The sequence below is a fragment of the Channa argus genome, chromosome 7 (assembly GCF_033026475.1).
Source record: "Channa argus isolate prfri chromosome 7, Channa argus male v1.0, whole genome shotgun sequence".
In the NCBI taxonomy this organism is placed as follows: domain Eukaryota; kingdom Metazoa; phylum Chordata; class Actinopteri; order Anabantiformes; family Channidae; genus Channa; species Channa argus.
In genome coordinates, this window is record NC_090203.1 from 14,279,606 (window position 1) to 14,304,361 (window position 24,756).

General features: G+C 37.3%; 3 protein-coding genes across 7 annotated transcripts; 1 reads left to right on the top strand and 2 right to left on the bottom strand.

Moving 5' to 3' along the window:
* Positions 1-447: 447 nt before the first annotated feature.
* Positions 448-3,241, bottom strand: hcst (hematopoietic cell signal transducer). Its single transcript, XM_067510117.1, has 5 exons — positions 3,108-3,241; positions 2,578-2,654; positions 2,372-2,392; positions 2,045-2,179; positions 448-1,853 (listed from the first exon to the last, which is right to left on the bottom strand). The coding sequence occupies exons 2-5, from the start codon at positions 2,621-2,623 to the stop codon at positions 1,810-1,812; spliced, it is 246 nt and encodes an 81-aa protein (XP_067366218.1). The 5' UTR covers positions 2,624-2,654; positions 3,108-3,241; the 3' UTR covers positions 448-1,809.
* Positions 3,087-13,383, top strand: LOC137130249 (NF-kappa-B inhibitor delta). Its single transcript, XM_067510111.1, has 13 exons — positions 3,087-3,217; positions 5,930-6,144; positions 8,631-8,767; positions 8,865-8,898; positions 8,999-9,189; positions 9,289-9,452; positions 9,960-10,065; positions 10,165-10,311; positions 10,406-10,457; positions 10,620-10,777; positions 11,092-11,208; positions 11,339-11,503; positions 11,603-13,383. The coding sequence occupies exons 2-13, from the start codon at positions 6,129-6,131 to the stop codon at positions 11,672-11,674; spliced, it is 1,359 nt and encodes a 452-aa protein (XP_067366212.1). The 5' UTR covers positions 3,087-3,217; positions 5,930-6,128; the 3' UTR covers positions 11,675-13,383.
* Positions 13,323-24,345, bottom strand: LOC137130250 (FXYD domain-containing ion transport regulator 6-like). 5 transcript variants are annotated; one of them, XM_067510113.1, is made up of 13 exons: positions 23,955-24,344; positions 22,124-22,183; positions 22,006-22,032; positions 20,327-20,350; positions 20,088-20,111; positions 19,214-19,288; positions 17,416-17,452; positions 17,019-17,054; positions 16,873-16,908; positions 15,761-16,793; positions 14,915-14,950; positions 13,976-14,013; positions 13,323-13,880 (listed from the first exon to the last, which is right to left on the bottom strand). In XM_067510113.1, exons 1-7 carry the CDS (start codon positions 23,959-23,961, stop codon positions 17,418-17,420), a joined length of 252 nt encoding a protein of 83 aa, XP_067366214.1. In that variant the 5' UTR covers positions 23,962-24,344; the 3' UTR covers positions 13,323-13,880; positions 13,976-14,013; positions 14,915-14,950; positions 15,761-16,793; positions 16,873-16,908; positions 17,019-17,054; positions 17,416-17,417. The 5 variants fall into 5 exon arrangements, with proteins under 5 accessions (XP_067366214.1, XP_067366216.1, XP_067366213.1 ...); XM_067510115.1 differs by lacking the exon at positions 16,873-16,908 and having other exon boundaries at positions 22,124-22,180; positions 23,955-24,345; XM_067510112.1 differs by lacking the exon at positions 16,873-16,908 and having other exon boundaries at positions 23,955-24,342.
* Between the last annotated feature and the right edge of the window lie 411 nt (positions 24,346-24,756).

The following is a 24,756-nucleotide window of genomic DNA, read 5'->3' on the forward strand; positions in this document are numbered from 1 at the left end:
ATTGTATGTCAGTTTCTGCTAAAATAAGGGAAATCATATCTCAGAATAGAGCATTTCCTCGTGACCTTTATTTTAGTGCAGATAGCTGGCCACTGCCACTGCTACCTAGTCTCTGTGTTGTTAAACCACAGGTTTATCTTTAATCAAGCTGTGCTTCACTTCCTTTTTCATAAAAGGATACTTTGTTATGTTATTGTGAAACAGATTGATTCAAATAACACGGTATACACATAACACCAACAATGTTTATTTAGATGAATATCAAACTTATTACATAAAAATACAAATGGTTATAGTAAACATAAAAAAACAAGGGCAAATGTTAATAAATTGGCTTGAAACAAAAATTTGAGTTTGATTTATTTTAAGTTTGAGTAGGATTTTTTTGAATTTATGTTCTGACTTATACATCTTGAATTGTTTATTAATTAGTTTTTGCATAAAGAATCTACATCTGCACATGCAATTAGTAACTACAGCTGTAAAAGCTGTAAAAAAAAATTGCAGAGTACAATTACTATATTTTCATCTGTATTTGGACGAAAGTCAATGTAACCTAAAATGGAAATACTGCATACTACTGTGAACTACACTACTTAAGTAAATATACTTAATTTCTTACTACCTCTGTACAGGTTATAGGGGTGAAAACAAAAAAACTAAAATGCAGACAAATAAACTATTTTATTGCTAAGTAAAACTGTAAAACTATTGGCCAACTGCCAGTGTCTACATATCATACAATGTTACATGGTGTCAAAAGCTTCCCTTAAGTTTAACAGTCATGTTACCTCAGAGCGATTACAAGCTTAAGTAAAACATAACACGACTTTCTGTGAACATATATTGAGAGTCTTTAGACCAAAACATTACAACACCATGCCTGGCCTCTTGAGAAAAAATCTGCAGTGAAAGTAATTTCCCTGTCTGTTCGAGCCAGTTAGTGATTACCGTTGACCCCTAGATCAGACAGATAATTTACAACTAGCTTTGGTCCAGAAACCACAGCATCGTCTTAACACACGCCATGGGACTTCACGTCATCTGTCCCAAATCTGATTTCCTGTATTAGTCACAGCTCAGATGTTGCATGCATCCACAGCATTATGATTTGTATGATGTGAACAACCTTTGGCAGCTAAAAAATATATCCGAAAAAATAAAAAATAGAAACTGACCAACATTTTTACACAATACACAAAAGTAGTAAGTAAACACAATATTTGCTGAAAACTTTGTTGACTGTTAGTTTGACAGATGCAACATACATTATGAAACATCTATGTAAAATCACTACGTGTAATAAAACATAATAGACATTAAACACTGCTTTTAAAATTTTAAATATTTACAGATTTAGAGCCAGTAAAACTATAGGTAACTCATTTTGCCACAAAGTTCAACTGCAGAGGGCGCTGTTTGGTGCAGTTACAGTTGCAACACATACAACTGCATATCATTCATTCCTTTATTCATTTATTCGTTCAGATATTTTAATCAGACTGCAGAATTTAATTAGCAGACATGAAGTTTCTGTAGTACAGCATAATACACTTTTGATATATTGAGGTTTATTAAGGTAACTCCTAGCAGGAAGCTGAAGAGCACATATGCATGTGTTTGCACGTAAAAGGTCAATGTAGGTTTTAAATCGTTGGCTGATGGTTTATTGCATGTCTACATATTACTCTTTAACAAAAACCCAAACTCTACTAATGTTTAATATTCAAAACAAAATACAAAGCTTTATAGAGCCGGATCTAAAACAAGAAAGTCATAATTATTTTAAGGTGCTGCACCATCTTTGGTTTAGCTCTTGCAGTTGGCCCGGACATTCATATAAACTTTATTAGCTGTGAAGACATAAGAGAATAGAACTTGTTATTGAAAAACAGAAATGAAAGCGAAAAGAAAAAAGTAAGGGTGTGTGAAATTACCAAAAAACAACAACAAAAAACAGACCAATCCTCAAAAGACGTTGAGAGACCAGACATTCACAATATAAACTACAACAATGAGACCCCTTTCTGAATTTACACCTTACCATTATCTATCTTTTGACGTCGAAAGCTGGCACAGCGGTAGGTCACAATGACAATGATGAGTGTCAACAATACGTCTGCACAAATGATGCCTGCTATTGTGCCTGGCTCAATCCTGTAGCAAGACACAGTGTTGTCTGGCAAACACAAGACAGATAGTGAGGGAACAGGAAAGAAGAGTGGGATGGAGGAAACGAAGGATGTGAACGTAAGTGGAAACACTGATTCATTCTACATGGTTGGTTTGCATTTTTTGAATTGATAATGAATTAATAATTAATAAGAACTGTATTTCAAGGGTATGTGCATTTTCTTCTTGCTATACTCACCTGTTAGTGCCTCAGCCAAGTCTGCAGACCAGAAAGAGAAACAAACAAGACTCAGTCAGAGCTGATACTTTTTTGCCTATAAAACCATGCAGCAACACCTCCTTCAGTTAAGTTTCCGTCGTGCAAACTAAATGTCTGTGGTTTCTTTTTTCCTGTGTAAGACCACCCAAACAACTGTGTCTTTGTGTGTGTGAGCACATACTTACTGCTAAGAAAAAATAGGCCTGCAATGAAGAAGCTGTTGTACGCCATGGCCAAATCTGTCAACTCAGTTAAGTGCTTTCTAAAATACAAAAAGAGACCAAACTTTGTCCTGTGTTACATGCTTTACAAATTTACAAAATTATATTTTCTTCCTTCATATTACACTGTATTTCCTTTCAGTGTTAAAGGTAAATGAACTAAATTGTTTGAAACAGATTCAAACTATTTCTTCTGCAGTAGTTAATAGTAAACATTTCCAGTGTCACAATGAGTCAAAAGTTTCTGTCTGGGCATTTCCCATAAAGAGATGAGAAAGAAAATCATCGTTAGATGATTTCTTTAATATTATTAAAACGTTAGATTAAAAAACATTAAGCTTTATGACATATACTTCCTGTAGCAAGTTCTATATTCACATTTTGTTTAAAATGGCATTATTTTTGTATGTATCTTCTCTTCACACAAACCATTGCAATGTGACAGATACTGAAAGGTTAAAATGTGGAATAAAGAAGACTTAAGATCCTCATACCTGCTCCGCTCGCACTGATGTTCTGCCTGGAAACCACAAGATGATGTGACTCTTATTTCCCATTAGTATTCACTTTTGAGAGCTGACGTCAAAACTCTATCCTTCATCAGGTGGGCTGAAATACCGCCAGTTTGTTTTAGTGCAAACTCAACGCAGATTGGCATATTTGTGACTCCAAATTTAATCTGCCAGAATGTATGGTTTGAGAAGGTGTATTTTAAGATTTCAATGCAATCTAAAATACAACACTTTTAGTTAAAAAAGTTAAAAATGTTTTGTGCGATTCTCCACATCAAGAAACTTTACTATATCTTGTTGGCAGAAGTTGGTATTTACAGTAGAGGACATGACCATGACCATCACTGTGTGTTTTTAGACCATCTGAAAATGAATCATGAAGACAGGAAATCTTAAGTGTGATAGCTGTTTAAATGTCAGCCCTGTGCTTTAAGTGTGACTTTACTGACTCTTAGTGGCCATGCACCATCAATACCAAGGCCTATTTTACTTTAACTGTATTTTATACACAACCACTGAAAATGACATTTAAAGATTTATAGTTTGGTTACTCAAGAGACTTTTTGTTTTGATACTCGTTCATCCAGTGAAGTCCTTTGTCCAGCCAGTCAACATCTTGACTTATGAGTTTAAAAGTCTTGAATGTTGCTGTCAGCTGGAGTTTGTATGACCAGCAGAGAGAGCTGTGAGACTTCCTATAGCCAGAGTGCAACTTTAAAATTTGATCCATTTGAAACTGAAAATCTCTTTATAGCCTGCTTTCTTTCCACACACTTTTGCTCTCTGGTATATTTCTGCTATTTCAACTTCCACTTCTTACTTTGGACTAAAATTACCTCACTATAAATAAAAATGACATCAAGATTCTGTATTGATCTAAAAAATAATACACACTAGATTGGAAATAATTTTCCATTTATAAGTAGTTCACATAGTTATGTTTTCCTATGCCACAAAAGAAATGTATAGGTACATTTACATAGACACACAGACAGAAACATTGATGTATGCATCCATATACAATAAATATTGTGTCCAGACCATAAGAGATTAATGTAATATTATTTAACTTTCAACTCTCTGTCTGGGAATTAGAAACCAAGCTAAAAGTAGGGTTAGTGACTAATCACACTGATGTGGTTACATTGCTAATTGTCTTTCATTATTTCTTTAATTATTGGCCACACTTTGTTTTTTTTCTTTTTGTCTGTAAATAAAAAAATGCAAATGATAAGAAAAGCAGAAGAGGAGGTGGAATTTTAAGTTTTCATAAGTAAGTTGGAAGTCATGAGCCTAACCCCTAAACCCATATCATTCATGTTTCTCATTAATTATTACCTTTAAATCCATGCTGTCCTCTGGCCACTTATTTGTTCTCTACAGAGGAGCAGCTTTAAGTGTATATGTTTTTACCTTTCAAAAAAGTGAGATCCTAGGGCTGTGTTTAGAATACATCATTTCACCTTTCACAGAGTTTTATCAATGTTATGGAGTTTCTTTCTCTGAAATCAATTTTCCCCATCAACCCTTTTAATTCTTCAGCCTTGGCTGAATTATTATTTCATTAACTTGTAGCATAACACACAACTTGTGTTTGATTTCATTGACGTTCAAATGTATTTGAGCAAGATGGAAAAAAAAAGTACAATATTCTGACATACGATTTGTTAATGTGCAAACACAGATTCTACTGATGGACTTTTGTAAATATTCATTTAGGTTTAAGAAAACCTTACATTTTGAAACACTGTTTTTAGTATAAGGTTGTTGTTTTGTTGTAGTGTTTTATTATTATCTTCATTATTATTTTGAGTTTGTTAGTGAAACAAAGAAACTGGCAACTCATTAAAATGTTGTCAAGTAAAATCTCTCTCTATGAAGTTACAGGTTTTGATAGATTCGTTGAGTTGCCAAAACGCTTGTTCTCACATTTTGTAGCATAACAAGTGACAAGTATTGTACGTAAGTACAGAGACCTAACGTTTCAATTTAATAATATACCTAATACATGAGATCAGCTTATTAAACATGATATGTTAATTAGTTAAAATTTGTTTAAATTTAGGGAGCCTCGACAAACATTAAAATGCATCAATATGATTTTCAATATGATTGTAGGAGCCATTGTCCATGATTGGTACAAATACATTTAAAGCTGTAATACATTTTAAAGATGGATCGTACAGGTGATGGAAAGTAAACTGCACTTTTTGAGATCCAGTTTTGATGTGCTTGTACTAAATTTATGCATTTCTATTTCTTCGAAAGCTTTTCCTTCCATACATAATAATCCATGAAAAAATAATGGTAGCTATTTTTTTTTTACTCTGACATTTATCTGATAGCTTTAGATTCAGATTATGTATTATTAGATGTTAAGACAAGACTTGTTGATTCAGAAAGGGAAATTCACAAACAACTTAGCAGGATATAAGGTAATTAAAATTATCCCCACCTTTACCAGCAGCAGCATTACAATGATGCATCAATAACTATAATCAATTCATATAATAGTCAGAAAATGAGTCATCCTATAAAATGACTGCTTTTCCTTTTGGGACTTTTACTTGTAGATTGTCAGTGCCGGACTTTTACTTGTTATTAACATTACATTGTTTTTTTACATTGTGGCATGTTTCTTTACTGTTGTGAATCATAATGTCCCCATTTGTATACTTGTAGTAGTTATTGTTTACATAGCTAGTAAGTGTATATCCCAGCTCTTTTTTCTCACATTCTGTTCTCTTTAATATAACATGCCTTAGTTTGAAGCAATGTTAAATGTGTGGCTTCCCCTTTGCTAGAGGGCGTGGAACACAGCTGGGGGCGGTGATGGGGAACAACGTGCTCTGTGTGTACAAGCACCAGACACAGACTTCAGGCTACCAGAGCATCTCACACACACCACAGATCCCTCCGGCTCTGTCGGTTTATCCAGCTTTGAACAGATCGGTGACCAAGAGGAAGACCTGTTGAAAACTTCAAAGCAAAACCGTTTCTGACATGCACTTTGATAAGTGTGAGTATACATCTTTTCATTTGTTATTTATGGCTGAATACAAGTTACTGCAAAAATCCTACATTTTCTTTATTTACCATGTTTATGGAGAATATACAATGTTGTACTTTTTGTCAGCATTCATCAATGGCAGCATCATAATTCAAATTTAACTCAAATATATCTAAGATTACACACATCTACTATTATGTTGAAAACATCTTTGAGTTTTTATTTTGAGTTTGTTTGGGACAGTGGATCCTAAATCTGAGTCAAATAACCCAGTTTTTCTAAGTAACTATGTCTTACCTATTTGCTGATGGGCTACTATACATCAACTCTTCATTCAGTCATTTCCATGATACCTTCATGTATCTGATGTTCTCTCGGTTCTCATTGCATGAAAGCTATTTGGGTGAATCCAAGAGTTGGGTCATCATTTGGGGAAACCCTGATGCACCTCCACCCTCCATTACTTGTTTTCATTTCCCGTTTTCATTAATGCCAGACTAGCGAGCTGTGTGACGTGATAGCTTTACCTGCTCTGCTTAACATTCTTTGTTCATGCCTTCTTTAACACAAGCCTTAGTGGTGACATATTTTGTTATGTGTGCTGGGTCTGTTAAACCACAAAATGAGGAAACTGACTGTGCACTGCTTCTTTCTTTCTCTGAGATCCGAGCCAAAAGAGAAAGGTCGTCGGAATCCCCACCCTCCCACGCACATGACTCAATGTCCAGGGGTTTCCACAAGCCTTATTTGAATAAAGAGCAGAGTAGCCCAAATACAGTGTGGGGGCAGTTAGTGTTTACCCAACATGGGAGTGTCCTCTTAGTCTTGGATAACAATTAAAAAGCCATTTGTGCCAGTAAACCTCTAGCTTCTCTCAGCTGATGTGAAATTGTGAGACACTTCTATTATGTGGTGGTTTGCTTAACTACAGTTTCATCTACATTGTGTAGTTATTAAGTAATCTATAAAAATGCCAAAGGTGGCTTTTTTTTAAAGATCAAATGAGTCAGGATTAAGTAACCTAGTAGAGTAACACTTCTGAACCCGAAAATGAAACTTGGTGTCAGTGAAATGTACTGACTGATGTCATTTATTCTGATAAAGTGACCTTTTCGTGGTAATGGTACATCACGGAGAACAGCACAAGGGTTTATTGTTAAGGGCAGGTTTTCAGCTGGAAGTGAGATAGTTGTTTTTGAGAAGAGAGAACCACCAGTATACTGGCAAGTCCATGAACTCATATTTCTTTTTCACTCGAATTTGCATTTTTTTTTTTTTTTACACTGTCCTTGTATTTGCTCTAGTGAACAGAGCTGTCTTGTCTATGTTTGGCTTACCACAGCTCACAGCATTCTGCTGTAAAAAGAAAAAGAGAAATGACAAAAGAACACACCACTCTTCTTCTGCTCTGCCTCCCAGACATCAGTGCAATAGAAAGCACAAGGCAACTACACGTGTTGAGGTGACGTGCCTGCAACACAGTAAAGGCAGGAAGATGTGGTTTGCTTTTTTTGTTAGCGTAACGGAGCGAGACAGGAAGCTGTCATAGAAAATAAGCAGTGGCAATCCCATGCAGGTTTTCTGATGAATCTTCTGGTTTGTATGGCCACATGAACTGTGTTCCTAATGGAGGAGGTTTTGTCAGAGCTTTATCTTTGTACTCTGGTTCCACAGACAGGGTGGAAATATCGCTTTATTTTTCACATGTGGGGTGAAGAAGTATTTTAGGAAACAACCTGTGTGGTCAGATTATGTCAGCTGGAAACATCAGAATTCTGTTTTGCAATGTTATTTTCCTATTTTTCTCCTTTCCTTTACCTGTTAAATGGAAATTACAATTATTTTATTAAAGCTTTCTTGCATCATCAGGTGGAAACAGAACACATAATATGATGGATTTGATGTTGATAGCTGAAGGTGAACAGAAAAATGCCATTGTGGAGAAACTGAGCAGGCAGAAATAACAACTGTAGGCTTATTAAAAGGAGTTCAAGGCCGCAACATGAACATGTTTCATATTTCTACTCTCATCACAGCCAAACATCTCTCAATGGGATGCAGATTAAAACTGTTCCTTTTTTTCAGTGTGATTAAAAAGACAGAGAGTCTACCCAAAACCCATTTGACATATTTTGTGATTCAGAGATTCAAAAAGAGAGAACTTATTTTCAGCAGTAAAAACTAAAAGTTTGTCTACATATCATTAAAGGGTTTTATCTTTTCACTTTATTAGTTTTTAACTGTGGTTTTTATGATGTGACTGGAGAAACAGGTTTGCAGTTTTTCTTGTATGATGAGGGATGCAGCTGTTTCCAGAGTTGATGAATTCAGTGATTGACAGAAAATAAATGGCAAACTTTCATAATAACTAAATAATTAACTTCTGGATCAAGCCCGCAAAATCACCACTGATCTGCTGTATAAAATGCAAGCGTTTTGGACCTCCCTCAGCTTTGAAACATTGTACAATTTTGTCCAATCCTTGTTTTTTGCAGCGCCAAAGGAGAAGCCGTGTTGCACTCTGCCCACAGTAAAGAAACTCTTGGAAGAGAAGAGAAGGCGTGAGACATCCTCTGTGCCACCTCCCTGCTCTACAGCCGGCACAAATCCCGTTCCTCCGAATACTGTTACAGTACGTCCCCACACTGAGCAGCTCAGGACTTACTAAAAATTATATCACGTTTAAAGATGTTGTTGTTCATAATATTCCCCCCCCCCTCTTCTTCCAGCAACTGTCCTTGTCAGAACCATTTACCTGCACAGGTAAGAGTCGGACATGTTGTGCACAGCACAATAAATGTGTTTGTAATTATTTTATATTAAGCATAATGACTCACTGCTGATGAATAAAACTCCATCCTAGGTGCATCAAGCAGCTACACAGACATGGCAGTGAGCTATGAGCAGTGGAACCCGACACCAGAGCCTACACTCAATTATTTCACTAACCATCCAGGACCCAGCCATGCAACAGGTTACAGCCTCCCAATGCAATCTGAATACAGCCCACAGCAGCAGGTCCCAGAATTTGGAGATACAATGTTTCCGACATTTGTAAGAGAACTTCCTTTGTCAGCCCTTTAGTTAACATGCTGTATTTAACTGGAAGTGCATAAAAATACTTTTGCTTTTCTTTGGTTTTCTTTTGAACAGATGTGCCCCATGACAGTCCCAGATCCCAATATGGCTTCATCTTGGTCCCTCACACAGCCGAGTTTTACTTCGTCGATAGATACCACCAAGCTTGCAGAGGCCAGGATGTTGCTGAGCAGGATGGACCACAACAGAGCTGCTGGACAGGATGAAGATGGAGACACGTAAGTGCTTATTAGTGTTTGCGTGCGTGTGAGTATATGCTGTTAGTTTATACGAGTCTGCAAACTATCCCCATGAAAAACCTGGGAAATATGGACCTATACACATTTTTCTCTGGGGTAGTAGATTGCAATATTACAGACTACACTGAACATTGGGCTTTTACCATATGTCATGAAAGACTATTCAGAACAGTGCAGTGTTTCTGGATTCAAACACTGCTGACATTACAGTTTTGTATGAATGTGCAGGCAAAATGTACTTACTTCCATAGGAGTTTCACTTTCAGTCACAATCTAAAAGTGGCAGCCACGTGCAATCTGGCAATCCTAGAAAGATAAAGAAAAACAAAAGATATCAGTGAGTCAGCCACTCATGTTTGATGACTAGAAACTAAGATATGACAAAAAAAATGGAGTAAGTTGAGTATTGTGACATCTGTTGCTGAGATTACCATGATTCTTCAGCCATATTTCTAAATAATTTGTTGCCTGTTCTCATTCTATCAGCATTCTGCACATTTACACTGCCAAGGGGTATAGGGAATGTGCCTTTGCTGCTGCAGAGAGGCTGAAAGAAATAGGGAAGCTTGATGCCAAAGAACACAAGGGAAAGGTATGAAAAAAAAATCCAAAATGTGTGAATAGCTTTGTTTGTTGCGTGTTTTTATTAGACAAATAAAATAATTTGTGATTAATGAATGTGCCTGTGCAGACGGCTTTACTAGTGGCAGTGACAGCAAACCAGACAGAGATCGTGCAAGATTTGCTGTTATTAGGAGCCGACATCAATGCCTGTGATCTTAAAGGACAAACGTCACTTCATCTGGCTTCCCATTATGGATTCCCTACTGTTCTGCAGGTAAATGGCAGCATGACTGAACTATGTCTGAGTAAATCGTTATTACAGCAGGTCAGAAAAGCTATCTACATACTGAGCAAGTCTTTTCTCGCAGGTAATTCTATCTTGCAAACCTGGCGTCAACCTGGAGGCTCGCAATTTTGAAGGTGATTCAATGTTATATACTGGGTCAATGATCAGCCAGAAGGGACACTGTGTTACCATACGTTCGAATTTGGGCCTGGTTTTAAATTCAAGTTTAATGGAATCTTTTTCTCTCTTTTCATCAATAAAGTCTTAATACATACTAGTCTTTGTCTTTGCCTCAGGTATGACTCCACTGCACTGTGCAGCCATTTCTCACAGTGTCACCATGAAGGCCTTGTCTGCCAGTGGGCTGCTTGATGTTAGCCTTCAGACCAAGGCGACGCAGAAGCTTTCATGTGTGCAGATGCTGCTCAATGGGGGGGCATCCCTGCATAGCCAGGTACAGTCCTGCTTTCCCTATTTTGAATGTCACATGAGCTGTTGTTCTGTCATAGAGAACTTATAGATAGCTGAATGTAAAGATCACAGAAGCACTAAAGTCCAACACCCTAAACCATGACCTTTTGTTGTATACACAGTTCACAGGGGAAGTGCCCAGGTTTTATCTAACCATAAAAATATCACAGTGGGAGCCAAACCTGCCCTACTCTTGCTTTTGTTTTCACTTTCTTGTTTGACACTTGAAGGTCTCAATCTGATTTGTGGTTTCATTATGTTGTTAATTTTTCATCCCTTCCAATTCTCGGATTCCAGGAAATCAAAAGTAACAAGACTGTGCTGCATTTGGCTGTTAAGGAGGGGAACATTGAGCTGGTGCGTTATCTGCTAAATATTCCCCTGCCCCACATGAAAGAGTTTGTCAACATGAAAGTGAGTCCCACACTGACATGAAACTCAGAACTGGATTTCATGTGTTTAATTCTTTACACAAATATACTCATTGTATACATGCCTGACTTTACACAGTCTGAATCATGCTTCATTTTCACTCTTTCTATAGGCTCATGGTCACACCGCTTTACACATGGCAGCTGGTCTCCATGGTAACCCCCACCAGGAGGAGATCCTACGGCTGCTGCTGAACAAAGGAGCCGATCCCAGTATCCGCAACTTGGAGAATGACCAACCAGCTCACCTGCTGCAGAGTGGCCCACAGGGAGATCAGGTGAGCTATCAATAGCTTCAACTGTAAAGTTCTGCATCGGTTTGGAGGCCAGTTCAATCCCAGTTCTTTATTTATTGAAGTCTATCTTTTAATTTTTAGCTCAAGCTCATGCTGAAGAAACGAAACGCTTCCTCTCGTCGACGCAACGTGTCCTTGCAGGACCAGGAATGATTAAAAACAATAGTAATCCCAATTTGGAGGGAATGAGTCTATGATGTTTCCTCTGTTGAGAAGGGGATTTACAGAATATTGCTATGAGATTTTGGGAGTCTCTGGCCTATATGTTGTAACAAATTCATTTGGCATAATAATACCTAGATATAATTCACATTGGATTACACAAGTGATGCTTTACTGCATAAAGCTTAAATTACCTGTGATTTAGTGTCTGTAAAGAAATAGTTCCGTAATTTATTTTTCCACGCACAGGCTAAAGTATTCAAGTGCGGGCAAAGCATTTCAATCCAAGATGTATTATGCTCCAACTGAGGCTTTCTTTACAAAATGCTCCTGCCGTTCCTGACTAATATGTTTTTTTTAATTCAAAATGGATATTTAATATTATAAACAGAAAATGAAAAGCATTAGTTACCTTTAAAAAGTAGAAGGTATGGATGGTGCTGTGGAAAGTGGAGTAATCATTTTCCAAATAGGCTACACTCCCAGTTTAAAGTTGATTTCTATGAAATCGTCACTTTGACCTCTAGGACAATGTCCCTGAAACCTTTCTAAATCTCTTGTCAAAACCCCCCCATCATAATATGTTATCATATTGATACACTAAGTGATGGTTTTGATCTTAGTCTGCATGGGTGCTTATGTTAAGAGTATGTATTTTACAAAAAATGAAACAATTATCACCAATCTATTACTGAACTTTATCTCATACTTGTTACATTATAGTTGTACCATCAGATACAATTTATTTTCTTTGTGGAAAAACTAACTTTACTATGTAAAATTATTTGAAAGTGATTGTGACAAAGAATGTCCTTTGTTATTACACACATTACATGAGTAAGTGCGGTGACAAATTGTCATGGGCAATGAATAATAGTACAGTAACAGTGTTCCATGTGACTGTTTTGATTTTAAGGGCACACACAGAAATTAGAATAACGGAAAATACACCGTCCCACTAAAAAGTTGTATGAGCAGCAGTCACTGTGTGAGCTGCAGTCACACAGAGCATTCATTTTTTTAAGCCCCACTTCCATCGACCTTTATGGCTGTGACCTGAACCTTAGTCACAGGTGAAATTAGGTTTCATTCTGACTGTATTTTGAGGGATAAATAGTTTGAGCTGCGTCTCATCTACAGTATGTGTCATCTATTTTAGCAGACATGTCATACATTCCTGTAAGCACAGACAGACAAGAGATCTGTCTCACAAGTAAACAATAATGAAATATTGTCTAATTTTCTCAAAAAATTGCTCATAAATTGCTGCATTACATCTGCTGAGATAATTACTATTTCTGATTATTAAAGGAACTGATAAAATCATGTTGAGTGGCTAAGACCATTGTTTCGAAGATTGGTCTTATTCTTTAGGTTTGACATCCTATAAATATATTTTTTTTATACTTTTGCCTTCAATGTAAAATAGGGGACAATGTTGATAGTATAACATCAAACCAACATGTTCATACCCCTTGTATCCATTGTAATATAAAAACATTTTCAAAATGTAATACAGCACTTAATGCCATCTTTTAATATTTATCAAGACATTATGGTAGCTGCTAAATTTTGGCACATGATTTATTTTTGGTCTATTTTATTTATTTATTTTTTTCTATGCTATGATGTCTTACTGTTTGTTTTTGTTTTATTGTTATTGTTTTTTTTTTTTTTTTTTTTTTTTTTTTTTTGCTTTTTAAGCCCCCAAATAGTGGAAATATACAGAAAGATGTTGCAACTGCAACAATGTAATGCATGCGGCTGATAACAATGATCCAAAATGGGGAAATGGGAAATCAAACTCCTAATTTTACTGTTTTACAAGAGTAAAATGTAAAGAGGAGAGTCAATAATTGATGTATTTGAATAAATCAACTAGTCTAATGTTTGGGAGTATCTTTTGTGTCATTTTACATTTCTGTAGACCTCACACAATACGGTGTAATCTATAGACATTCAACCTGAACACTTACAGTCTGTCCTCAGAATTCAGAAAGGCTAAATGAAACCAGCTTGGGATGCATTGGAAAATCCTGTTTATTGATCATCTAGCAAACAGAGGTATATTAGCTGTAAACCAATGTTTAAATCCAACGTGTGCATGTATTGGCTGTTGTGGTTCATGTGGGGACTTCCTCTCTCTATTTTTTTACTTCACCCTTGCACTGTATGTTCTATACAGTTTGAGGAGGTACTGCAGAGGAAGAAGAAACTAATTAGAGAGAACCACAGAAGCAAAAAAACAGTAGATCCAAAATGAAACATTCCCCTTCAGTGAAGTGAACTTACCCTCTGTCTTTGGAATTTGGGTACCAGATGAGCTGGAACTGCAAACGGAAATTAAGGAGTCAATAAAAATGTGCATTAACTTGATCAATAAAATATTGTTGTGCAGTTTGAAAACTGTGGCCACGACTTCAACTTAGAGTTACATTTTATTACGAATATCCATTGTCAGGTTTACAGAATCCAAAGTCAGTCGAAGCCACAGGGTTCTGAGGTAATTGCGTTGTCAACCCCCCTCTTTCCTCTGCTGTGGCCATACACGCATGCAATTAGCTGAGAATATATACTGCCCACACACTACCAACACAAACACAGAGATAAGGAGAAGATCAAAAGCACTACCCACTAGTTTGTCATACAATCTTCTGTGAAAACTCTCTAATGTGTTGAAAGTGTGATTTAGGTTGTGTATGCAGTACAGGAAGGGGAATTAAGATAAGAGGCATCCAGGGCAGGGATAGGAAAAGCTGTGGGAAACTCAATTTTAGTCAAAAAACAAGACTGAAAATTTTATATTTTTCCACACTGGTTGGGGTTCCCCCCGCAAGTCAAGTTCATACAGCATGCACAGGCGGATCATCCACTGAACTTTGCAGAACTCTTACTTGGATGAGGATTTTACACATTTTGTGAATTTTTTACCTGTTTGAGGAATAATAGACTTGTTACAAAGGTCAAATTGCTTATGAACATGCAATAATGTATCTGCACATAGGTCCATTTGAGACTTACTCAGGGCTATCAAAATCCCAGAGACAAACATAACAACAGCGAGAATAACTCCTGTGGTCCGCAATGTCTCATAATCTACAAAGGACCAAATCAAATAGCAATTAATCATTCGGATTCTTTAAGGTTACAATTAACTTAAATCATACTGTACTGAAAAGTGTTTTAAACATGGTGCTGTATTTTTAAATTGGCAAGTGGTATAAAGCTTACCATAATCAAAATCACTTCGGTCTGGAAACATTGTCTCTGCAAAGAAAGAGTCAGGTCACTTATAGAGCAAATAAAAAATTGTGTATTTTCGCGCACAGGGCAGCAATAAGCTTTTATTTTTTAAACCCAGGAGAAAGGACTGCAATCTTTGCAGCTCTCTAGATCTGCAGGCTTGGCTCCACAACTCCTCAGGCATACTTGATTCCTCTGAGACATGTTCAATGCAGCATCTTTGCTCAGCAGAAAAAGATGCACTATGAAAAGTGGGTTACAAGCCAGCAGCAGGATACAGGGTTTTCATTACAACAGCAAAGAAAATAAGAGCAAATACAGGTCAGAAGGTTTAGTAATATTTAATGCAGAATAACCAAGAGACATGGTCACTCCTGACCAATGCAGCAACTTATTTTGCAGATGTGTGTGGCAGGCTGCAGCCTGTGCCAAACTGTTTGGATGTTTGAGCATCAATAATGCGGCTTTTATGTTGCTGAAACCTCGCTCCAAAGTGGCTGAGCTGGCAGTTTGTATTTCTCTTTCCAGTTTTTCCTCCACTACAAAGACTAACTTTTAAAATTTCTATAATTGTGTATTTGTTTTGTCCATTTGGAAGTTCACTGAACTCCTTTTGTTATATTGCTATTTTATGCTTCAGCAGTTAAACTGACTGTCAGTGTAGCAACAATAGCTGCAGGCTAATTGACTATATAAAAATACACAAGAAAATAAAAGTTATTTACGTAGAGATAGAAAAGACAATAAAACTATTACATTTGTCCATCTTAAGATAATAGTATTCTTCTCTATGTGCTACACATTTACATATCCTATTAAAAAGAAGAAACAAACCTGTGGTGGCCATGGCTGCACTGCAGGGATGTAGAAGATCTCTGTCTTCCAGAAGTGTTGCTGGTTTGCAGTGTAAGATGAATGTGAAGTGAGGTAGCTAGACAGGACAACGGGCTGAGCTGCTCAGTAAAACTCATCAACCCTCTGCTGGTCACGCTAAAACATTACATTCACAGTAGTGCAACTCCCTTGTGATAAATATGTAAGGGTGTGGACTACAAGGGGGAAGTGGGCCAAGTCAGAAGAAAAAAATAATTTAATCCTACCAGAAAACAGACAATTGAACTGTATTTAATGAGCCATGAAGAGTGAAAAATGGAAATATGAATGAATATTTAGTGTTTGCTGGTATTATTTGTCTGCTTTTGGCTCAATTATTTCTTAAAGTTTATAATGTAAGGCGTGTGGAGTTGTATGCTCAAATGCACCAGTTTGTTTCACGTGGTGTCATTTGTGCAGTGCAGTCCCCTCTCTTCCTGCAACTCCAGGGAGAAAATATACCCTACACATGTGGCTTTTACCTTTGCAGGGGATTCTAGGCTCACTAGTGGGAAAAGTCTGGCAATTAGCAACACTGATTTGTCAGACTAAGTGTATTTTTAAAGAGATCCTTCTCCCAGAGAAGCACAATGCAGCACTTGACTCAGGCAGTCACTGCTAGTAGTTAAGTCTCCCAACTGCATGTGCAACTGAACTGTCTGCAGTGTCAGCAGCAGGAGTGCACCATGATAAAAGGGCTATGTGAACTGGTCTACTTCTGACAGCCTAGAATACAAACAATAGGCAATAACCAACTGGCAATGACTGATGTTTATAAATGAAAATTTATTTTGCACCAACCTTAAAGTCACAAAAATACAAATCACAATACTGCTACCATATATTAAATTTGGCATGTCATTGATGATGAACACATTAAAAAGGGAGCACAGTAACAATATGAAATTGAAGGAAGCTTATTGTGTTCATGGAAAGATTGTCCTCAGCTGTGATCCTGATATTTGCTGCCATCTACTGGCACTAGTCAGCAACACTGTGGAAAAGAGAAAGATAAATTCAATTCTGAAACAAATAGAAAAAAATAGATGGACAGATGTTTGTGTGACATTTACCAGATTCAACTAGTCATTGGCTCTGTATCTACTAAGCTGGAGAAACAATTTCAGTTTCAAAATAATATAATTATAAATAATATAGTTTTAAAATAGTAATATTCTGACATATCAGTTATTATTATAGAAAAAAATATTATTTACACCTTGTAAAACCAGATTCCACATCTGCACCGCTGGATCTGTGGAATGTTAAAGGTTTGTTACATTGTAACACTGCAATCTAACATTTACATATACACTACTCATAAACAGTTAGGGATATTCAACTTTCGGGTGAAACATATGTAAAATGTAAAAAGTTCATGCTACAGTGTTATTATATCCTGAAATTAGGGCATTAAAGTAGAAGCATGCAATGGTAATTTTCTTGTCTCAAACGATTTATTGAAGCAAAAGCTAACAGTTGTGGGTACACCACAACTAAAAATGTCAATGTCTCAATAACTTGTTAATTGTTATGTGTCATCTTGCTCTCATGATGTCAAATCTTGAAAGAAAGAGTGCAAAAGAGTGTGTTTAATCTGACTTCGATTAGCTTACCTTCACTTGTCTCTCCTTGAACAGGTACATTTCCGGCCTGTTTGGGGAGGGACACACAAGAAACATGACCAAGTCTATAACTTCAACTTCATCGTTGGACAGAAGAGACACAATCTAACTACAACAGTATCGATAACTCTGACACAGTCCGAAACAAAAGATGTTGCTTAAGGCTTTAATGGGTACATAAATATAGTCTTGAGCTTGTCTATATATGCAGCCATCATGGCTCAGGACCCTTTTAAGTGTGCAGCTTGTTGATCCCAGCTCAAGACTGTGTTTATGTAATAAAATCACAGCAAATTAAAAAAAATGTTTTAGTTGAAAAAAATAAGAGCCAGTACCATAAATATAATTGTATATTGACATTTAACCTCTAACCCTTCAGATGTGTTTATGCCGCTTACTGCAATCACAAAACATCATCAAGAAGCCACTCAAGGCTCTTGTGCTCTTGAGTGAGAGCACTGTTGTATTGAGGTACTGTATGCACCAAGCAGGATTTCTCATTATGGACATAAACCTAATATCCAGTGACATCTTGAGCTTCTCCAAAATACAAAGGTAACTTCAGAGAAGGCTCAACATTTTAGTTAGATCAGAATTATGCATCGAAATTTGCTTGAGAATGTAATCAAGGTTCATCATGCAGCCAGCAAAATAGCTGGGAAATCCCACACCAGGGTAGTGACCTACATAACTCTCAGAACTAAGAATAACGCTGTAAGCCATTTGAAAGATAACGTTCATACTCTATACACTCACTTTGACACTGGGTGGCGCCAGAGGTTGTCTCTACAAATGATGCATGTTATTTTAAATCGCCAGGGCAACCTTTAAAATGTCAAACAATAAACCCCCAGGGATTGCTCTCTTTATGTACTCTTTTTATTTTCTGCTTTTAAGACTTCCCTCTGACCCTGGTGCCAATCGATGTCACTCTTTCTAAAGTGATGATTAAATTAAGATCGTCAATCAAACACATCAATTAAACAATGTTATATGCAAGTTGATGTTGTTAAAAACATAAATGGTCCAATTGGTACATTTTACAATCGCATAAAGTTATTTTCAAATATGTCATTTTGTTGAAATTTACTACGTTTTTTTTGTTGTTGTTTTTTATTTTACATTTTTGCAGTAAAAGTGGAAAATCAGTGTAGTTTTTCTTAAGCAAGGCACAGCTGACAATTGGAAAACAGATTACTTCACTGCTTACAAAGACAGCAGATGTAAACAAACATTATAAGTAAACGGTTTATTGGATTTGACAGATATCTTTCGTGCTATCTTCGGTTAATGTATGACCTGTCTTTCAATTTTGGAGTGATAGCAGGCTCCACTGTTGTTGTTTTGACAAAGTGGTATTGTTATTTAATTATACTTTCACCAGCTAGCTTTTATATTTTTGTGAATGGATCAGTCTTAACAACATGTTACAGTCACTGTTCACAACTCTTAGAGAGCAGTTAGGAATCCACTGTGGTCTTGACCCACAGAAGCAGAAAAGGAGTGCTGCATGGTGTGTGGGTCTCACTTATTTATTTATTGGTTGGTTTTGATTTCAGGGCTTCCACTGACAGTAACAGTATGTGCTGGCAGGTAGGAGGAGGAACCTTAGAAATACGCTATGCGTGAGAAAATGTACAAGGTATAAAGGTCAAACTGCTGTGATACACAGAACATGAGGGTGTTTGCTTCCATACCAGACCTCTGTGTGATCCACAAGCAAAGATTGTTTTACAGTGACACTCAACATTGCACATCTGCTCTGTTCTTAAAGTGGATATACACTTACTGACAATAAGAGCAATACCCATGATGAACAGTACCACTGCGAAAACCAGGCCACCGATTCTCAGAGATTCATAATCTGAAAAGGAAAAAAAAAAAAAGACCTTTTGGTGTTTGCAGACATTCATGGAGGCATATCCAAGTCTACAGTTAAAAACTGAACTAACAAATGTTTTTTGTTTGATATCTAACCGCATTCTGACACAAGAGCAGCATTGCAGAATTATTCTGCAGCCCCCAGTGGTCATGCTTGAGCACTACAAATTCCTCAGAACTGCAGTCACCAAAACTGTAAACGACACAGTCATCTTTAACCCCTGAGTTGCATGTCTTATTAAGGCGGAATAAAATGGTGCCCAAACAATCAGACTTGTAAAATGCTTACACCCCAAATAAAAGATAATGTATGTGTTTCCATGAGGAAGGCAGCAACAAGTATGGGAATGCTATTAAATCAGATGAGTTATTATGACATAACTCTCAAAAAAAGGAGTGAAAACCTAGGACCAAAAAAAACCACACTGCTTGAGTGGTCTACCCAGAGGACATAGACAATGACTAGAATGCTACAATGAAGGTATAGAGACCACTACCAAAAACTGAAGGTGACTGATAGTTATCATATTTAATACATCACTGTTCGTTCTATCAGGGCTCTTGGTGGTCTTGGATGAACTGAAGTTCAGAACTACAGCACAGTGACCAGGATTAGAAGTATTTGCCATGGGACTACTTCATAGGCTTTTCCTTAGGGGTGGAAGTTTTCCATCACTTCTGGAAAAACAAGTGGAAAAATACAAACTCCTCTCGACCTCCCAGATGTTTCCTGTGCAGAGGGTGGGCCATTAGAAGAACACAGTCTTCTGCTCAGCACTCACCATAATGAAACGCACTGTCGTAGTCTGGTAGGAGAGAACAGAGAGAGGAAACAAATGAGAAGCAGATTTACCCACTGACACACTTCAGAGAGCACTCATCTTATGGCTATTCGGCAGTTTTAGTCATTCATCTAGTCATTAGCCAGTTCGGTGCCACCACCAATTTATATGCCGGCTAAAACAACTACACAGCTTATCTTAATGTGACTTTTCTAAGCTTCTATTCAAGTAATACCAACCTTCATCCTCATTTGGTCCTGAAGCTGTGAGAAAAGAATAAAAATCATTAGTCTTTAAAAGAAACTAACATGGGTGCAAAAGGACATTTCAGCAGATAATGAGATTAATTCGAACTGCACAATACACGGACTCCAAACCACAGCTTGTCTCTATGTTAAAGTGTACATACAGGATTCAAGACGAATATCTTACTCAAAAATATTTAGATCACAGTCTCGGTTGTGCAATATTTTTGTCACACACACCACCTTTTACATAATGCATTTGTTATAATCAAATTCAGCCCAACGTTAAAAAGACTTCAGAAAACATTTTGCAACATCAAAGTGCAGCAGAGCTCAAAATTAACAACTGTATGGTTTTCCTTTAGATTTATATTTGTTTACCTGCAGCGTATGTATTTGATTGACCTAAGCTCAATGATGTGGGAAAGTACAGACCCTTCTGACCTGTCACATGTCTGCGTTCCCATTATGAAAAAAATACTGGCTGCAGTCATGTTGTGCCTCTAGTTTTAAACATCTTGTTAGGACCTGTAGTTGGTAACAGGCTTAAGTGCAATTCCTCCCTAATGTTCACTGACAAGCAGAATAATTAGACACATTCACCTGTTATAATCATTAATTCACAAATCATTGATGAACACCAGAGAACGTAACCTTGGCGAAACACATTGTAATGTATGTTTGTACTTCAGGTTCCATAAATACTTCCTCATTTGTGCTAGGCAACATTTCACTTCCTCAATGTGTTTTTTACAGCTTCCACTTAAATATTCAAACTGATTATGAACAGGATTTTAAATGTCAGACCATCCTAGTAGTTTTTTTCACGTATGACCTTTACTACTGATGCTGAACACAGTAAAATCATAATCTGTAAGATCATCACCACAGGCAAATAGACTTGAAGTGTAAGTTTGACTATTCCAATTTATGCCAGCAGCTCGTGAACATAAATTTAGATTCCAATAAGTCAAGATATAATTTGGACACCCTGTACGGTAAATAGTGTCATCATATATCATTCACATAAATGTCGATATTAACTGTTTCAAATGACAATAAAATAGAGTCAGAGATATTTTTTTTATACTTGCATCCTATTTAATGCAAAGCAAGGGTTGAAGACCTGGAGTTCACTTTACCCTCATTATCCAACAGTAAATACTAATGTTAGGATCTTCTACTGCTTTGCAAAAACACATTTTACCATCTTGTTGCTGACAAACCTCTGAAAAAAAAAACGTCTGACTCTAAAAGACCCAGGAGTCAGAGAAGATTTTAAAAAATCAGTGTAGGCAAGTCTGCTTAACATCATGCTCAACTGATGGCAGGCAACACACAGAGAAGCGAACCAAAGACCAGGGCCAGCATTAACAATGGAAAACTTGGCAGTCGTCTGAATAAATGATTATTTAAACTGCAGCAGAAGGAAAGGTTTACACTATTCTGACATGGCCTTTTCTCACAGCACAGGCCTGATGTACAATGGTTGAAATGGAAAATTTAAATGTAAACAACTATCTGTGTAATGCTAAAAATATAATGTTATTTTAACCAAAACAAGTGCACGACAAGCTGCTATACCAGCATAGGTAAGCATCTGAATCCCCCCAAAAAATAGCATATCAAAGGGCCATGCTGTGTCAGTGACAGGTCTAATGCAAAACACTTACCTAACATTTCCCTGCCAAATGCAGACCCTGTTATATAGATAGATCATCGTGTTTAGCATGGAAACTAAGCTATAGAGACGGGAAGAAACTGTGGAACAAAAAGCACCGCTAAGCTCACCCAGTGCAGGAGCCACCCAGGAGCAGAATGCCACAAACAGCAGAAGATTCATTGTACCTGCTGATAAGAAACAAAGCTTGTTAAGGATATAACAAGGACAAGTAATAAAAGATTCCTTAGTTAGGACAAATAGTGAGGCATCAGAAAAGAGAGAACCTGCTTTGTTTTATAAGGATTAAAGCGTTTCTTTACACATTTATAGCTTGTTTTTGTTTTTTTAACTTTGGATAGCTCCTTCCAGAGCCACACATTTTACAACTGTTCTCTGCAGAGTACGTAGCCCTCTGATGAGACCATTACTACTGGGGACACTTTACATCTCAGCTAGATGTTACATAAGAGGATCGTTTACAAAATGTGTCTTAATAGTATGACCCAGTAACACTGGTTAAGGAAAGGTCTATTTTAGGCTCGGGACCACAGAAAGTCGGGGTTGGGTGTAGAGAGGTCCGACTGACTGGTGTTGAGTTGCACTAAATATTGGGTCACTGGGTTTGGACTGGTTTTGCTGGTTTATCTTGTTCACACACAGAGCATCAGTCTCCTGGGGCTGTTCATCTGTCTATATGTTATCTAGGACATTCTTCAGATCCCCTGACACTCAAATGTTTACAGGCTAAGGTTCTAAGGGGGACTGCTACTTGTGATTGGATGAGTTGTAGGACACCCACAATTTTACACCACTGACCAAAAAGCATATTGGTGACAGGTTTGTCGGAGCCACATTACAGCAATAAAATCCCAAGACATGACAACAAAAATATAATTCAGGTAGACACTCATTTAGCTCTCTATAAAATCTCTAAAATCTAAGCCATGGAATAAAATGTTTTGTAATGCAAACATCAAAGCTTACATTAGCAGAGCCAAGGTTTCCCTCCCTGGCCCAGAGCACTGCTGGGGATTCATGCATGACTAGAGTGTGGGTGTGAGCAGAGAGATGGAGCAGAGAAAAGTGCTTCAACCCCAGGAGCAACATTAACAACACAGGGCTGCCAATCAGGTTTAGTCGAAGAAATGCAGTGTGAAATATTCTAACAAGAACCAATCCAATAATCTTGTTTGTTAACTTTCTCAGTGATGAAAAGGAATATAATAGGGAGCCGGGAAAGAAGCCCAAAACGAGGTATAAAGATTTTGCTAAAGCAGAAATTGGTATGCGGAGTTTACTAACAGTTTAGTAATTAGGAAGAAAAAAAACTTGAATTATTTAGATCACAATGAACAACTTCAAATGTAAATAGGTAAGTGAATAATACGACATTTAGGGATAGATACATCGAAATTTATAATTTTATGTTACCATTCTGAGTAGCTTTCAAGTCAGTAAATCACGTGAGTTTACGTTCTCACCAATTATCGCGATACAAAGGGGAACACTTTATAATTAGTTTTTGTTGGTATCGCTCGGTGTAAAAGTGTCAACTGAAACTTGGTCTTTTCTTGTGCCTTGTTTAAAGCAGGATAGTACGTCAGCAATCAAATGAAATGTAGCACACTTACATAATCACCATACCACACACCGGTAAATAGGAAAGAAAATACGCTGAGGCGGTGCGTTTATGAGCGGTGCACAAGCGAGAACTTGATGTAATTAAATGGTCACATGTTCACATGGGCATTTAGCTGGAAGTTGGGGGTTGGAAAAAGTTAATCTGTTTTAAGACATGCAAAGTAAATGTCCCTGAGAGACGGAAGTCTTTTAAAACGCTGTGTTTTAGGTCTAAACTTCAGACTGGAGGTGTTTTAAGCTTCTAGCCGCAATGATGCGTTAACGTGTTGAAATGCAGTCATGTGAGAGGAGCAGAAGTCTGAACATTAATGAACTTACCGTGCATCTACTTAATATGAGGTCAACTCTTTATACGACTTCTTTCCGCCCAGTGAGCCAAGTTTTCCAAAAAGAAAAGGGTTTTCCAATTGTCACTCCAGCTAGGAAATAATATATGAACTGCTAAACCTCTCTTGTGCGCTGTAAAGGTTAAACATCAATTATTCTCTATTGCAATCTGTGCAGATAATTCAACGGTATATAGGGTCCGAGTGTGACTAGTAAAGCTCTGTTCCCCCGTCTTGTCTCTGGAATGAAGGTGGTGGGGGTGAGGGGGGTGGGGGTGAACACCAAGCCACTGAAGTTACTCCCAGAAATTACCCAGAGCTTCCCTGCACAGAGGTAAACAACACGGAGAGGAACAGCACTGTACTGTTAGGGGGGATTAGTCCTCATGTGCAGTTTCGTACAAGCACTGGTAATAAATAGTATTCATAATAACCTTAAATCATATTCATGTTCCCCCCATGGCCAAATATAAAAGACACATGCAGCATCAAACAGTGAGCCTGTTGTAGCTTTCAGTGGTTATTTACATGCTTTGGAAAGAAAAAGAAAACATGAACACTTATGTGCTTTCATGACTGCAGTAGTCTCTCAGGGAGACTTTTCTCTAAAACATGTGAAAACTGTTTTCCCAAGGTCTTTCCCACACCAAACTACTAGATTCCTCCCCCTACTAATAACAAATAAAGATCTTAGTGGACTATGCTTTGATGGCAGCAGGCCCTGTCCCAATATGGTGAATGCGAATTCCATGACTGTACTTTTTTTTATTTCCTTCTACACTTAGGGCACTCTT